At 38.2% G+C, this 15402-nt stretch overlaps 1 protein-coding gene across 1 annotated transcript in view; it reads left to right on the forward strand.

The window, feature by feature from the left end:
• The window catches only part of SNX2 (sorting nexin 2), a 36008-nt gene extending 21347 nt beyond the window's left edge, over positions 1–14661 (forward strand). Inside the window, exons 7-15 of the mRNA XM_075272270.1 lie at positions 223–301; positions 495–570; positions 3665–3778; positions 4018–4111; positions 5541–5746; positions 7720–7863; positions 12731–12811; positions 12906–12977; positions 14205–14661. Coding sequence (XP_075128371.1) covers positions 223–301; positions 495–570; positions 3665–3778; positions 4018–4111; positions 5541–5746; positions 7720–7863; positions 12731–12811; positions 12906–12977; positions 14205–14255 — 917 coding nt within the window. The 3' untranslated portion in view covers positions 14256–14661. The remainder of the gene's footprint in view (positions 1–222; positions 302–494; positions 571–3664; positions 3779–4017; positions 4112–5540; positions 5747–7719; positions 7864–12730; positions 12812–12905; positions 12978–14204) is intronic.
• The last annotated feature ends 741 nt before the right edge of the window (positions 14662–15402 follow it).

Below are 15402 nucleotides of genomic sequence, written 5' to 3' on the forward strand. Positions count from 1 at the left end.
ACTTTATTCACAAATTCAGAGTTATTTGACCCTACTAAATGAAGGCCAGTAAATCTGGCATTGCAGGCTGTGTATATAGAATCCAAAATGGCGTCTGTTTCAGCTAACCTGCCTTGTGTACAGCTCTTTCTTGAATGAAAACCTTATGAGTGATAGTCTCAGCCCCCTTCAGCAGATTTTAGTATTCTTGGCATTAAAACAATTGATACTTTTATTTTCAAGGCATGACTAAAGTTAAGGTGGGAAAAGAAGACTCTTCATCCAATGAATTTGTTGAAAAGAGAAGAGCTGCTTTGGAAAGGTATTCTCCTTTATTATTAATAATAATACAAATTATCTTTTACTAAATGTAGATTTTTTTTTCTATTGTTACAAATACATTACTGTATCAGTTGAAATGCTTCTTTTTTATGAATGTGTGCTTACTTTGAAATATGAAGTGCAGTTTTATTCTAAGCTTGGCCATGTTTTAATAAGTATTTTTCTCTGAATAGATATCTTCAACGAACTGTTAAGCACCCCGCATTGCTGCAAGATCCAGACGTTAGGCAGTTTTTGGAAAGCTCCGAGGTTAGTATTCTATTTTTATGGCAGCCTCTATTGTCCTCTTGTATTCTGTGCACTTGTTTTATTTTATAGTGTGTGGTTGAATTCATTAAAACCCAGGGATATAAATATTTATTAGGCTTACTCCACATAAAGTGCTCTTTACATCAATTAATAGGCTCTGCTGTGCTAATTCTGGAAGAGTTTAGGCTCTGTACTGTCAGGCAGGAGCAGGCGAGGGGGGTGATTTTTGGGCTCTGGCTGCCTTTGGTGCTCTGAATTACACTCTCTCCCCCCCCTTACTGACACTGCCCTTCTGAGTCTACATACCACATCGGACACCAAAACTAACTGTGCTTGTTACTTGGGAAAGGCGGGGGCTAGAGAGAAAAATCCAACTGTGCTGGACTCTGTGGAGCGGTGACTATTAACAGATGCTAAGGAATTAAATTGGTGGTGATGGTGAAAGGTCCTCTAGAAGTATGCTTCAGTCTGTTTTACTCCATAAAAAGGCATAAGCAGGTTGAATCTCAGAAGGGGATACCATGGACTTTTGTTCATGATATCACCCCTCCACCCCCCATTATCAATAAGAAGCATACCTGCCATTTAACTCCTTATATATGCTGCTGTCAGTGCCAACCGCAGCACCTAAGTCACTTTATGGAAAAAAGTAAAAATAGATTTGGTCTCATTAGAGATATAAATGGTGTTTATCATGTCGAATATATAACACACATTGTTACAGATGTGGTGATACCAATTGTCTTTTTTTAAACATAGACTTTATAGATGTGTGTGTGTGTGTGTGTGTGTGTGTATGTGTATATATATATATATATATATATATATATATATATATATATATATATATATATATATATATATATATATATATATATATATATATATATATATATATAAATAATATGGGGTAGTGACTATCAGTTTCCAGAAATAGGGAAAATAAATTTGCCTCCTCACTCTGCAGTCATAGCTGCTTATGTTCTCCTGCAGTCTCATTAAAGTGAAAGTGCTAGTATTATGCAGGACAGATTGCACATTCTACTGGCACCATTTACTATTCTGTACAATGCCATGAGAAACTGAAAAAAAAATTCAGTGTGGTAAATTTGGGGGAAAAAAAATGCAGATGACAGTTTCTCTGTTTTAATGGAGTGCACTGTCCACTGAAAATAACACATTGCATACATGGTGTTCCGTGGGTCACTGCCACCACAGCAGTACCAAAAAAAAAAATATATATATATATTTTTTTTTTCTTAAATAACATTAAATTTAGTAACCTTAAAAAAAAAAAATATATAAAATTTTGTTGCATCCTCATATTGTGATAGCAGTAACTCTTCTGAACTATTAAACAAACAGAATTGTGTTTTGTTTTGTTTTTTCGTTTGTTTTTTGAAAGACGAGATGTAGTTATTAGTGGTATCATTTTGTAGAATTTGATGTTTTGGTCCCTTTTCGTTGAATTTTTTTATTTTACTTTTTTTTGTCTGTCAAAAGGAATTTCAGATTCTGCCATTTTGATATGCTTTCGTGTTGCAGTTTTTATAGTTTAATAGTGAGGGTAATTCCAGATGTGGGGATACCCAATTTATTTGTTTTTAGTTTTACTTTTGTGTGTGATCTAAGAAAAGTGGGGTGATTTGAATCTTTATATTTTAATGTGGTTTTTTTCATATTTGAAAACTTTTTTTTTTTATTTTTTATTTTTTTTTTGTTAGTCTCCATAGGGGATTTTTAGCTGGCAATCATTAGATTATATATACCATAGACTGCAATACTTACAGTATTGCAGTCTATGGTAAAACCCTTGTATTACTAGTGAGCCCTGCCAGAGGCAGATCTGAAGTCATAAATCATTGGCAGGCCTGGGAGACACAGCAATGGAATGGCTCCAGCGATCTCCCTGGATGCAATGGTCGCATTTCACCACAGCATTTACGGTGTTAGTTGCCCATGATTAAAGTCGCCAGTTCTGGCCCTGCTGTATAAAATGGCAAAGAGCCAGTGCCTTTAGAGCTCTGGTGCAAAACACCATGCAAAGGTTTAAAGCCTCTTCTTGAGGACTTATATTTACGTATTGTTGGTTCTAGCCCCCATGACTCAGTTAAACCGGTTGCACACGACCATATGCTAACCAGCCGATATGAATGAACCACATAGATTGCGCACATGGGACACGTCCTTTTATTCAAGCAGGGCCTCAAAGTCGGATAGGAATAGGACCCATTCCATGTTTGCCCAGACTGTCGGCCCGCACACAGGATTGTGTATGGGCCCATAGAAATGAATGGTTCATTGTGCTATATAGGTAATACCCGGATAGCACCCTACCCATTCATATAGTCTTAGAGCTGTTTAAAGTTGGTGTCCCTGAATATGTTCTACTGGAGTAAACTATTATGTACTTTGCTCAAGCCCGAGTCCTGCGCATTCAAAACTGTAGGGGGTTTAATTGTGGTATTCTTCACGTAAGCCGTAGTAGCATCCACTAAATGTAAAAATCATGAAAAGCTATTGAAGAACTCATGGCTTATCCATGACATTCTTTGTAGGCGACTCCATTACTCTGGGACAGTACATAGCATCACTGACTATAGTGAAAGTGTTTTACAACGAAATGGCTTTTTGCCTTTTTTTTTTCTTATCTCCAGTCTACATCTGAGTCTGCCGTATTGATTCTATAATTATTTTACATTTCAATTTTGTCAGAGCTCTGGAGCAGATTTCTGCCTTTTCTATAATTGGTAGCGTTTTCGGGTTTTTTTTCCCCCTTTTAACACAAAGTGATGGAAGACATACGCTGGCTACCTGAATTAGCTGTTTTAAGCTTTTGGGACCCTCTTTCTATTGACCTTTTGGCAAACACCACATTTGTTCATCTATATGTAAAAGGGGTAAATGAAATTCAGCTTTTTTCTTGTTTTCCACTGGGATGGGAAAGGCAGTAAATCAGAAAAAATGAGTTTACTTTGTATTGAAATGTAATATAGTGGAGAAAATGTAACATCCTTTTTATTTGTGCTTTGATACTCTTCTAGGCTGTAACCTTTAACCGGTTTGTTTGCCCTTATTTGTCATTCAATTGCAGCTGCCGAGAGCGGTTAGCACCCAGGCGTTGAGTGGAGCGGGATTATTGAGGATGGTAAACAAGGCTGCAGACGCTGTCAACAAAATGACAATCAAGATGAATGAATCGGATGCCGTAAGAGCTGATTTTTTTTGAGTTGTATAATGATGGCCATTGGAGGTTAAACAATCGCAGTTTAGGCTCATAGACACACAATGTAGGATAATTTACCTATTGACTCTATTCTCTTTGGTCTGGCGAGGAACACAGTTGTATGTAGCTTGTCAACCACTAGTAAATCTAATATAACGTAGTTTTTGTACCTTGATAAATTGGGTTTTTTTTGTTTTTTTTTTCATTTTTCTTTCCGTCAGTGGTTTGAAGAAAAACAGCAGCAATTTGAGAATCTAGATCAACAACTTAGGAAACTGCACGGCAATGTTGAAGCCTTGGTCTGCCACCGTAAAGGTTTGTTGCATTGCAAATTTTTTTTTTTTTTTTTTTTCTTTGTGGAGTCAGGGTGTGTGTCTTGGCTTTTATGTATTTTTTTTTTACTATTTCATATTACATTATACATTATACATTTTAATCGACCACATATATCAGTGATTCCCAACCTTCTCAGACTCTAGGCACCCCTGGTGTAAAAAAAAAAAAAAAAAAAAAATCTCTCAATGGCAGTTTTGATGCTTTTTTTTTTTTTTTTTTTTTTTTAAAGCAGTTCTTGAATATGCAACTGAAATATTGTTAAATATATATTCATTGGCAAAATGAAAACTGCATTAGAAAAAATAGAAAAACTCACCAAATGTGCAAATTGCCAGCACCATGCACCCAATTGACCCCCAGAAAGTTTAAACTGCTCCCCATTGGCCCCAAACAGTAGTTTTCCCGTATAAATAACACACTATTACTTACTCAGCCCTGTTTCCATGATGATCTCTGCAGCTCTCCTCCACTTTTTTTAAGCTCCACACATCACTAATGGCTGCCTGAATGGTGGAGCAGTTCCTGCTTCACTCTCTTTATTCAAGTTATCTGGGCCTAAGGATGTAGATAGACTTGAAAGAAGACTTCAAAGCATCTTTCCACCAAAGTGTTGTGGCACCCCCAGCTGGAAGTCACTGACTTTTACAGTACCCTGTAATCCTTTATACTTGCAACATCTTCTAGAAGTAGGAATTAATAGCAATATTACAATGGCAGGTCTTGGAAGCCTTATCACACTCTGTTGCTGTGACAACCAATCTGCATCCTGTCATTGGGATGGGGGGGGGGCGACTAAGGGTTGGGAAATGCGTCTCACTCAGATACTGGCGTTTTCATAGACTATGGCGTCTGAGGGGTTAAACATCTGCCTCAGCCACCCCAATCAATGTTCTCCCTTTGAGTTCAGTTGTCTATAAGGTGTTGGGGTTCCCCTATATTATAGAGAACTGTCAGCCTTTCGAACAAAGGCTATTCCTCCCAGCCTATACATACACCGGCATCCTTGACTCCACAGGGGGAGGAGCGTAAACTGCTGCCAGACACTGAAAGTGGCAACTTATCTACCTTGATAACAGAGGATTGGGCTTGTTGAAATAGAACATGGCTGGCCCTTGTTACCCCTGACATCTGTTGTAAAGATGAAGCCTCTCACATACACCGGCTTAGATGGTTTGCCATTCCCACTGAAATCCTTGAGCTTGGTCACCTACACCGTTGGGTATGAGCAAGGACCTAAGTGTGTCTACAGTTTGATATGTACTAGCATTCAGAATTTTGTTTGAGTTTTTTCAGTTCACCAAGTTATACACACACTGCTCCACAATGACTGCTTCTTTTTAATATTTGTGTGAAGAGTATTTGTAATGTGGAGGAAATGCCTGAAATGTTACTTGTCCTCTATTTGTAGAGCTGTCGGCCAACACAGCTGCATTTGCAAAGAGTGCTGCTATGCTGGGCAATTCTGAGGACCACACTGCGCTGTCCCGGGCTCTATCACAGCTGGCAGAAGTAGAAGAAAAGATAGACCAGTTACATCAGGAACAGGCCTTTGCAGATTTCTATGTGTTTTCAGAGCTTCTCAGTGACTACATTCGACTCATTGCTGCTGTGAAAGTAGGTGCACGGTACCATTACTTGTGAATGTATTGTATATGCTGTATTGTGGCTATATATGTCATATGACCAAAAGTATGTGCGCACTGGAATAGCAGATCCATAAATCACGACATTAATATTCCCTACTTTACCAGACTCTCTCTCCTTGGCTGTTATATTGCTACAGGCTTTATTGCTAAGGAAAGGCTTTCCAAATACTGATACCTGGAGTCTATTGAGCTATTAGGCTGCTTGCACATAGGCTTTCCCCTCTAGCGTTGTGTGTTTGTTTTTTTTAATCTGTCATTTGCATATTTTGGGGAATTTCCCATCCTATAAAGTATTGCATATGAAAACGCCTAAAAAAAAAAACCTTTCAGAGAAAGGAATGCATTGAAATTTGAAAAACGCCAAACACCCCACAACGGGGCAGATTTTGATGAAAACTGTCTTAAAGAAAAACCACTTAGTTGCCCATAATACAGCTTTCAATTTTCAAGAACACTGTAAGACTTGAAAGCTGTGATTGGTTGCTCTGGGCAACACAGGCCTTTTTATTTTTTAAAAAGTTTTTATAAATCTGCCAAATAGTGTGTGGGGCTTTTAATAAATCATTGACTAAATCACTGAAACATCTGAACACTCCACCTGCCACCAGCCTAAGGGAGCGTTTACACTACTGTCGCTGTCCGACAGCTAGTGTCCGCTTCTTATGTCCGTTCAAAATCTTGCGCGGACCTTAGCTGTGTCCATGACATTTTGCATTAATTTAAATGGACATCGGGTGCGTTCTTTTACTGTACGTGTCTGTCCTTAAGTGTCCGTTCCCAAAGATGTCCGACTTTTCAAGCGGACAGCAAAACCCGACATGTAGGTTTTTGCTGTCCGCTTGAAAAGTCGGACATATTTGGTAACGGACAGTTAAGGACACTCACGGACCGTAAAAGAACGCACCCGATGTCCATTTAAATCAATGCAAAATGTCACGGACACAGCTAAGGTCCGCACAAGATTTTGAACGGACATTAGCAGCCAACACTAGCTGTCGGACACCGACGGTAGTGTGAACGCTCCCTTGCAGCTTATAGTCCATCAGTGACATTGAGCTGCTGTATAAGACCAGACTTTTTTTTAAAGGGTTATTCCCATCTCTGCAAATCTAGATGGAATAAGCTCCAACCAATGCTGCACCCACAGTGGTCCTGTAGCCCCATAGAGGAAAGAAAGAAAGCTATGGAAACAGGATATTTGGCTATACTGTTTTAGTGGCGGTACGGAAACTGTGTAACTCATTTGTGCTACACTGTTTTTGTAGTTTCCATTCTCCTCTATGGAAGTTACTGGAACAGCGGAGCAGTGCTGCTCTACCCCAATTCTGTAAGTCCATGAGATGGGATTAACCCTTTAATAAATTGTCCAATTCATCTTTGATGGAGCTGAGATCAGGGCATTGACCAAGCCAGTGAAGTCTTCACAACTACAATACCTTGGCAGCCCAAGGTGAAAGCTTTCCGTTCTCTATAAGGGTATCCAGCCCTTTTACAGGTTGCAGCTATTAGTAGGGATTCCTTTCCCCCATACAGTATTGGTGACTGTCGGTAACACATCCACAGTTTACATGAGGGATTGTGCGGTCCTGTTTTCTTTTGTTGAACCTCTGAACATCTTTACTCTGGGTAATAATTGAGAATGTTTATTTGGGTGATTCACAACCCATGTTAAAGATCCTCCAGTTTAGTGCATACAAGATTTACTTTAAGGTATATATGTACACATTTTCCCCAGGAAATTTCTAGATGAGAATTTCTCAAGGAGTTTATAGCTAATTTGCTGCCAAATTCGTGCTACATATTGAAAAGGGGAAATCTGCTGTAAAAATCTGCAGCATAACTATTTGACCTTGTTATATCTGTATTTTAAACATATTTTCGAAGTGTCTTTGGATTAGTGGAAATAGAATCTCATTATTAATTTTTTTTTTTTATTCCTAGGGTGTATTTGATCAGCGAATGAAATGCTGGCAAAAATGGCAGGATACTCAGGTTAACCTGCAGAAGAAACGTGAGGCAGAGGCCAAGCTCCAGATCGCTAACAAACCTGACAAACTTCAGCAAGCTAAAGATGAAATCAGAGAGGTTTGTATTTCTTCCCTAAAGCACTGACTACGTGTTTTTTTGTTTGTTTGTTTTTTTTTTTCCTTCTCCATTCTGAAATTCACAAAAGGTTTATGCAGTTACAGAATGTGCAAGAGCAGCCAGCAGCACCGACCCCAGATTGCTGAACTCTCCGCGACGTCATGCTAAATACCCTTGTGTTCATTAGGAATAAATAAAATTGTCATTTTAATATTACTAGATAAAACATGTTGAGAGTGTCTTATACACTATCGTATGTATGTATGTATGTATGTGCGCGTATATATATATATGGATGAAGTCGTGATGTATGGTCATGATGCATATGGTATTTTTGATTATATTAAAAGCAAAAGGCTTAAAACAATGAATTTCTGATGATTTCTTCCCCATGCCTCATAAAGGAGATTGAAGAGGTAGGATATAACTCATCATTCTCTATTCTCTAGTAGACTATAAAATGTCTGTCTTGTGTGCTGGTCCTTCTGTATACTTCTCCATTATATTCAGATGTGTTGTGATTGTGTACACGTCATCTGTTCTGTGTCTATATTATGATGTGACAGCGGTAATGAAGTATTGTATTTCTAGACGGTGCCAGGCATGGCTGTGAACAACAATTTACTTCCATGATGTGTGATGTATCCTGTTACATTGGTTTACCTGCAGATGTGTTTTCTTTGTGCAGATGTCTGCTGTCTTGACAGTGTTTGTTTTAGTAAACACTTGTATTCCCCATAAAATTCTGGAGCATCTTTATAAATATGTTGTTTTTTCCTCGGTTATTCCTCAAAAAAAAAAAAAAAAAGTTTGACAAAGGGAATAAGACAAAATTAGCAAATTTATTCAAACTGGTGTGTCGCTACATTGACGTTGTCCAATCAGAACTTTCTCGGTGCAGACAGACAACCTTCCCCCCCCCCTTCTACTTCCAACAAGTACCGTATATACTCGAGTATAAGCCGACCCGAATATAAGCCAAGGCCCCTAACTTTACCACAAAAACCTGGGAAAACTTATTGACTCGAGTATAAGCCTAGAGGGGGAAATGCAGCAGCTACTGGAAAATTTAAAAAAAAAAGTGATCAGATGTCCCCAAAAGTCTCTTATCACCTTATCGGGACACAATCTGAAAAAAAAAATAGATATATGTATACTGTATATACTCGAGTATAAGCCGACCCCCCCCCCCCCCCCTAATTTTACCACAAAAAAAATTGGGAAAACTTATTGACTCGAGTATAAGCCGAGGGGGGGAAATGCAGCAGCTACTGGAAAATTTCAAAAATTAAAATGGTCGGAGATTTTGGGTGCAGTAGATGCTGGGGAAGGGGAGGGGGTGTTTTGGTTGTCTGTCTGCCCCTTCCCTGAGCTTTGAGGACTGGGGGTTTTTTTTTCCCCACTTGGAATTCAGCCTAGCTGAATATAGGGTATCTGCAGTGCTCCTATTAACCCCTTCCTGACAGAAGAGGAGCACTGCAGATACCCTATATTCAGCAGAGCGGGCACTTTCAGACACAGGGATACCTAATGTGTTTGTGTTTCACAATAATTATCTACTTTTGTATGTATTTTAGGGAAAGGAGTGAACTTTTTTTTAATTTTTTTAAAGCTTTTTTTTTTTTTTTCTTTTTTCTCCACTATTTTATGGGAGATTCTATACATTGATGTCGCGACTGGTCAAAATTTGGCTTATACTCGAGTATATACGATAACACTCACCTTTTAAAATTATTTATAAATTTCAAGGAGGAATAACAGGAATGGCACAACATAAAGCAGAAAAATTCTCCAGAGTTGTTGTCCTATGTGGAATTCGGTTACCTACATAAACGGACATGTCAGGAATGGTAGCAGCTTCTCTTTAAATAACGTGACTCTGGAATGGGATGGTCACCTTTCTGTATTATAGAGTGTTTATGTAATAAATAACTCAAAAATGCATTCTCTTTGAAGGGTTAACAATTCTATTTCATAAACCTATTTTTTGGATAGTCCTTTCAAATGCATGATAGTCTTGCATGAAAAGGAGGTGCTGCTGGTTCTTCTTGTATCCAGACAACTGTGTGTGTATACATAATATATGTAAAATTATTTATGTAAACTCATTGGCCCATTCTAAAATAAAAGAAGCTCCAAAATATATAGAATTTATAACTGTAGTTGTATATACAGTAAAGGTAGTATAAGATTGTTGAGCAGCCCACCATCAATATAATAGTAGGTTAAAAGGTGAAGTTTCCCTTCTAAAAAGTTAAATGCCTTCTTTATGAATTGGTGATCCTTAAAGACCCCAAGTCAATGAGCCACCCTTGGACCCAGCTAAGCTGCAATAGTTTGACTGGGCCAGGGTACAGAGCCACTGCTTTCGGAACTGCTGATTGGTGGGGGTCTCACGCCCAGCCCATGCACCAGTCTCACACTAATGATCTATTCTAGGGACAGTCAGTAATATTAGGTGGTGGTTGACCCTTTTGCTTCCAGACCATTGTTTCACATCAAAGAAAATGTAATGGTCCTAGCTATATTGAATAAAGTAATGTGCATAACCAGAACAGCTTAATATTGGATGTTATACATGTCTACATATTTGTTAAATGTGTAGTGTATGTATATAGGTCATGTGTGTGTGCATATATGCATGTTTGTTCTTCTATGTCTAAAGACAAATAAAGATGCCTATATTAAAGGGGCTCTCATTGGGAAAAGTCATTTTTAGCTAAGCATATACTTGCGCATCCTGTAGAAAGGCTATTCCACACTTATCTTTAGTATGTAAATTGCCTCAGTAGTTTTTGTCTGTTTTTTATTCATATGCTAATTAGCCTCCAGCGTGCACCCGGAAGTTTCTGTGAGCTCTCCTCTGCTATTCTCTGTGTGTGAGAGCAGAGAGGCTGCTGTGCTGATGACTCTACTCTGCTGTACATACACATAGAGAATAGCAGATGGTGATCAGACACTTCTGGTGCACGGAGAAGGCTAATTAGCATATGAATGAGAACGGACTTATTCAAAAACTACTGAGGCAATTTACATACAAAAGGTTCGTGTGGAATAGCCTTTCTACAGGATGTGCTTAGCTAAAAATGACTTTTCCCAATGATGGAGCCCCTTTAAAGTATACTGTACTTCTGGCCAAAAAAGAAAAGCTGGTTCTCATGAATCCACATATGTAATAATTTTGGGAAATCCTTCAGATCCAGTATCAATGATTTATTTAAAGCAAATGAACTGCTAAACTGTGACATCATTGAATGAGGAATCAAGGAAGTGCTGTAGTGATGCTACAGTATCTGCAAGAAGCGGCTTACACTAGGTTTACACCTATGCCTGGGTTTCTATTCTTTGGGTCTGCTTGGGAACCTGAAGAACAGAAACCTAATCCACTTAAGAAGCGGTCACCCATGGACCCCATAGACTATAATGAGGTCTGCTGGGTTTCCTTTAAGTGGTTTTTCCTTTAAGTGGGTTCAGGGACAGAAACCCCAAAAGAGCTACATTTTCCCCATAGACTTATATGGGGGGAAGCAAAAATGCAAACTCTGTTAAAAAGCAGGTGTTTTTGTGATTGCATTTATGCTGCAGTTTTATCTTGCAGCACTTTTTCGAAGCATTTCTTTATATGTTGCAGAAATGCAGTTTGTTTTTTTTTGTAGATTTTGTTGATTTTTTAAATTTTTTTATTTTTTTTAATTTTTGAGCCAAAGTCAGGGTTAGATTGAGTGAAGGTAGAAGTGAAAGAACTTCCTATATACAGTATTTCCCATTCCCTCTGTAGGCATTCATGGCTTTAGCTCATAAAATTGCAGCAAAATCTGCAACAAAAGAAGCTGCGTTTCTGCACAATGGGGCCTCAGCCTAAAGAGGTTTTCCAAGACTAGATCATTGACAACTTATTCTGCACTCCTCCAGATAGCTATTTACAGGGGTTGTCCAGTTTCAGCATATGATTGTATAATAAAAAGTTCTACAGTTTTTTCCAATATACTTCCTATAACAATTTCTCATGGTTTTTTTTAGATTTACGCTTGCAATGTAATTTATTCTGCTTGCTTCCATTGAACAAAGATCCATCGATGGTCATGTGATGGATACACCGGTACATGGCTTGTTACCACATAGATGTCGGATTACTGTGACTGTTGCAAGCTGTGCACCTGTGTGTCCATCTGTGAGAAATTAAAGTTGTATTGGAAAATTATGCATCTTTTCATTATCCAAATCATAACTTTTTTTTTTTTTTTACCAAAACTAGCCAACCCCTTTAAAGAGACTGTGGCATTCTGAGAAGCAGCCTCTTCATTGCATTCTAAGCACAGCGCTTTACATTGGATAGGAACTTGGCCCTATTGACTTGAATGGGTATATATACCGCACATGGCCATGTGATCCATGAACGTGACATCACAGCCGATTGGCAACTGTGCCGGATATCTGATGTGATTTTCGTTGCCGTGTCCTAAGGATAGGATAGAACATCAATATAGTGTTTTTAATGTAGCATTTCTATTTACTAAGCGCTTGAGAAGTTAAGCACTATTGGCTCTGTTTTATCTGTAATAAACCACTTCCATGGGAGACAACATGCTTAGAAATATAAGAAATAACTAGTTACATTTTAACAGGTTGAAAGGGGTTTTTTAAATGTTTATAGCAAAAATCCATTATTCTGCCATCCATGTGATCAATCTGATGAATTGCCAGCAATGTAAGAAAGTAGAGCTTCACTGTGCCAATCCCAGTAGCTGGATGCTTTCCCTTCTGCGTTTCTCCTGTTTTATTATCTCCTACAACATATTGTTGTATTTTGGAGATCCCTTTCATTATTGTATCTTAAAGATTATTTTGCTTTGTACTGTTTTCTCAGTTGGAAGAAAAAGTTCAACAAGGAGAACGAGATTTTGAACAAATCTCTAAAACTATTCGCAAGGAAGTAGGAAGATTTGAGGTATAGTCTTTATTTCAGGTCCTATTATAAGTGTATTACTTGTGCGTTACATCTTATTGAGAATTTACAATAAACCCTTTCTCTTCCCCTTCAGAAAGAGCGGGTGAAAGACTTTAAAACTGTTATTATCAAGTATTTAGAATCGCTAGTACAAACACAACAACAGGTAAATATTTTATGCACATAATGTTGTAGGTCTCAAGTCACTTTAACATTGGAGAATATAGTGCATTAGAGGAATATTGCCATTTCTTGGAGAAGTTAATTTAAGCGAACTGAAATATTTTACTTAATACATTATTTTTAATTGTGAATACTTGTGAAGTTTAGAAGAAGCAAGGAGTAAGCTGCTGGCCCCAGCTGAAAACTAGGAAGTGGAGGAGAGAGTAGACAGGAAGGCAGGTGAAACCTGAGATGGGGAAAACACCTTTAAGCTGGGGCCCAACGGGCCGGAAACGCCGCGTTTTGGCCTGCAGCGGAAACACTGCGGGAAAAATCGCGGCATTTTACAGTACTTGTAAAAAGGATGGGATTCATGTGAATCCCATGCCCACTTTGTGGAAAAAATCGCAGCGCAGATGCTGCGATTTCCAAAACTGTTGCAGTTTTGAAAATAGCACATGTCCATTATATCTAAGGAAGCGCCGGCGACTTTCCCATAGATATAATTGTAACAGAGTCAGCGGAGGAAAACTCTGTGAACTTTCTGTTCAAAGTGCTGCAGGAAGAACTGCAGTGCGTTCACGCCGCAATTGTTCCCACAGTGCTTTAGTTCAGCAGTTCCGGCCCGTGGGGCCTTAGGCTAAAGCCCCACGTGGCACAGTTTTTGTTTTTTTTTTGAGCCAAAGCCAGGAGTGGACTGAGCAGAAGGTAGAAGTGTAAGATCTTCCTATATAGTAGCCATTCTTGGCTTTGGCTCAAAAAAACAGCAAAGTTTGCAACTAAAAAAGAGCTGGGTTTCCACAACGTGGGGCCTCAGTCTTAAGGGTTTGAGTTGCCTTAAAGTTTAGTTCCCCTTTAATAACCATTGTAATCTTGGTCTTTTAAAGGAGTTGTCTCAATAGGTCAATCCTTTTCTGTATGCCTTATTACAGTATACAGTACATTATATAGAGACTCCCCTCTCCCTATTGGCTAAAGGAGCGAAAGCTGCTGAAATGAGCAGCTTCAGTTATCATTGCCTCTATACATGTTCTTATTTACTTTTTAGGGTGCACTAATAGAATATCTTTCTAGGTTACTTGGCCTGTTTTAATTATATGAAGCAATTGAAAAGTACAATTTATAGTGTTTATCTAAAGTGTTCTAAACATTTGGTAATTTGTTTGTAGACTCTATAATTATCACTTATTTTATTTATTGTAACTCTGATTTTTCACTTTTTCCCTTTTAGCTTATAAAGTATTGGGAAGCATTTCTACCTGAAGCCAAAGCCATAGCCTAGAATGAAGACTAGTCCACATCTGATCATCCGTTGACATGCACCGCATTCCACAATAAAATTGTGTTTCAAATCAAAGAAAATATCAAGATAAACCACTCTATATTTTATTAACATGTGGCTTCTTTTTATATACTATTGCTTTTTAATAAGAGTGCTGCATGTCCTGACCCATTCCAATGGACTGTGGCATGATATTCTGCAATATTTTGCTGAATTGAACACTAATGTGTCTTACTATTTTGCATTTATCAAGTGCAGATGAAAGCAAGAAAGTTTTATTTTGAAGTATTTTCTTTGAAAAATCAGTTCCGTCAAATGATATTTACCTTATCTTTATGAAGCAAATTATTGTTGCATTTATAAGTGTTCACTTACACATTCCTGTACAGATATTATGATTTTGTGATTATTATAATAAAGGTATATTCCTTGTGAAATGCTCACTTTTGTGCCTGCATTATGTTCATACGGTTTTAGAATGACTTTAATGTAGCTGGGGCATTTTCACTTTTTTTTTTTTTTTTTTTTTTATGCAGTCGTTTGGTTAAAAACACATCTTGTGCTTTTGAACTATTCAGACTTTTCCTTTACAAAATTGCAGAATTGACATGCATAAGCAAACTTAAAGGGGTTGTATGGGCACTATAGAACGCAGACAGACAGACAACTTTATATATAATTTTTTAGTCCAGCAGCAGGGATGTTTTTAAGTCCTACAAGTCTTACTTTTTCATTTGGCAGTTTCCATTAAAAAGAACAGACACCCAAAGGACCCCATTATATTTAAAGTGCCCTGTTGTCCATCGGGCTCTGTTCTTGTGCACTTTTTAGTGGTCCGTTTTGTCCATTTTTTATTTTTTTTTTATTTTATTTTTTTTGCCTCCGCCAGGACAGAACAACCTACATCTTTGACCACCTACACTAGTATGAGCCCAGCATAAAATGAAAAACTCAAACCTGCAACTCAAGAACGGCTGGCTGGAGAGAGAGAGGGGACTAAAGATTCTCTTGTTACTTTAGGCTTCCCAAACAGCATTAAACGGGTATTCCCATGACGCTTGTTCACTAACCTGCAGGCTGTTGTGCTCTCTTCACTTCCTGCTTTTCTCGGCACATAGGTGGGCGGGGTTTCACTTGCACGGGATTG

This window comes from Leptodactylus fuscus, chromosome 1, assembly GCF_031893055.1.
Source record: "Leptodactylus fuscus isolate aLepFus1 chromosome 1, aLepFus1.hap2, whole genome shotgun sequence".
NCBI lineage: Eukaryota > Metazoa > Chordata > Amphibia > Anura > Leptodactylidae > Leptodactylus > Leptodactylus fuscus.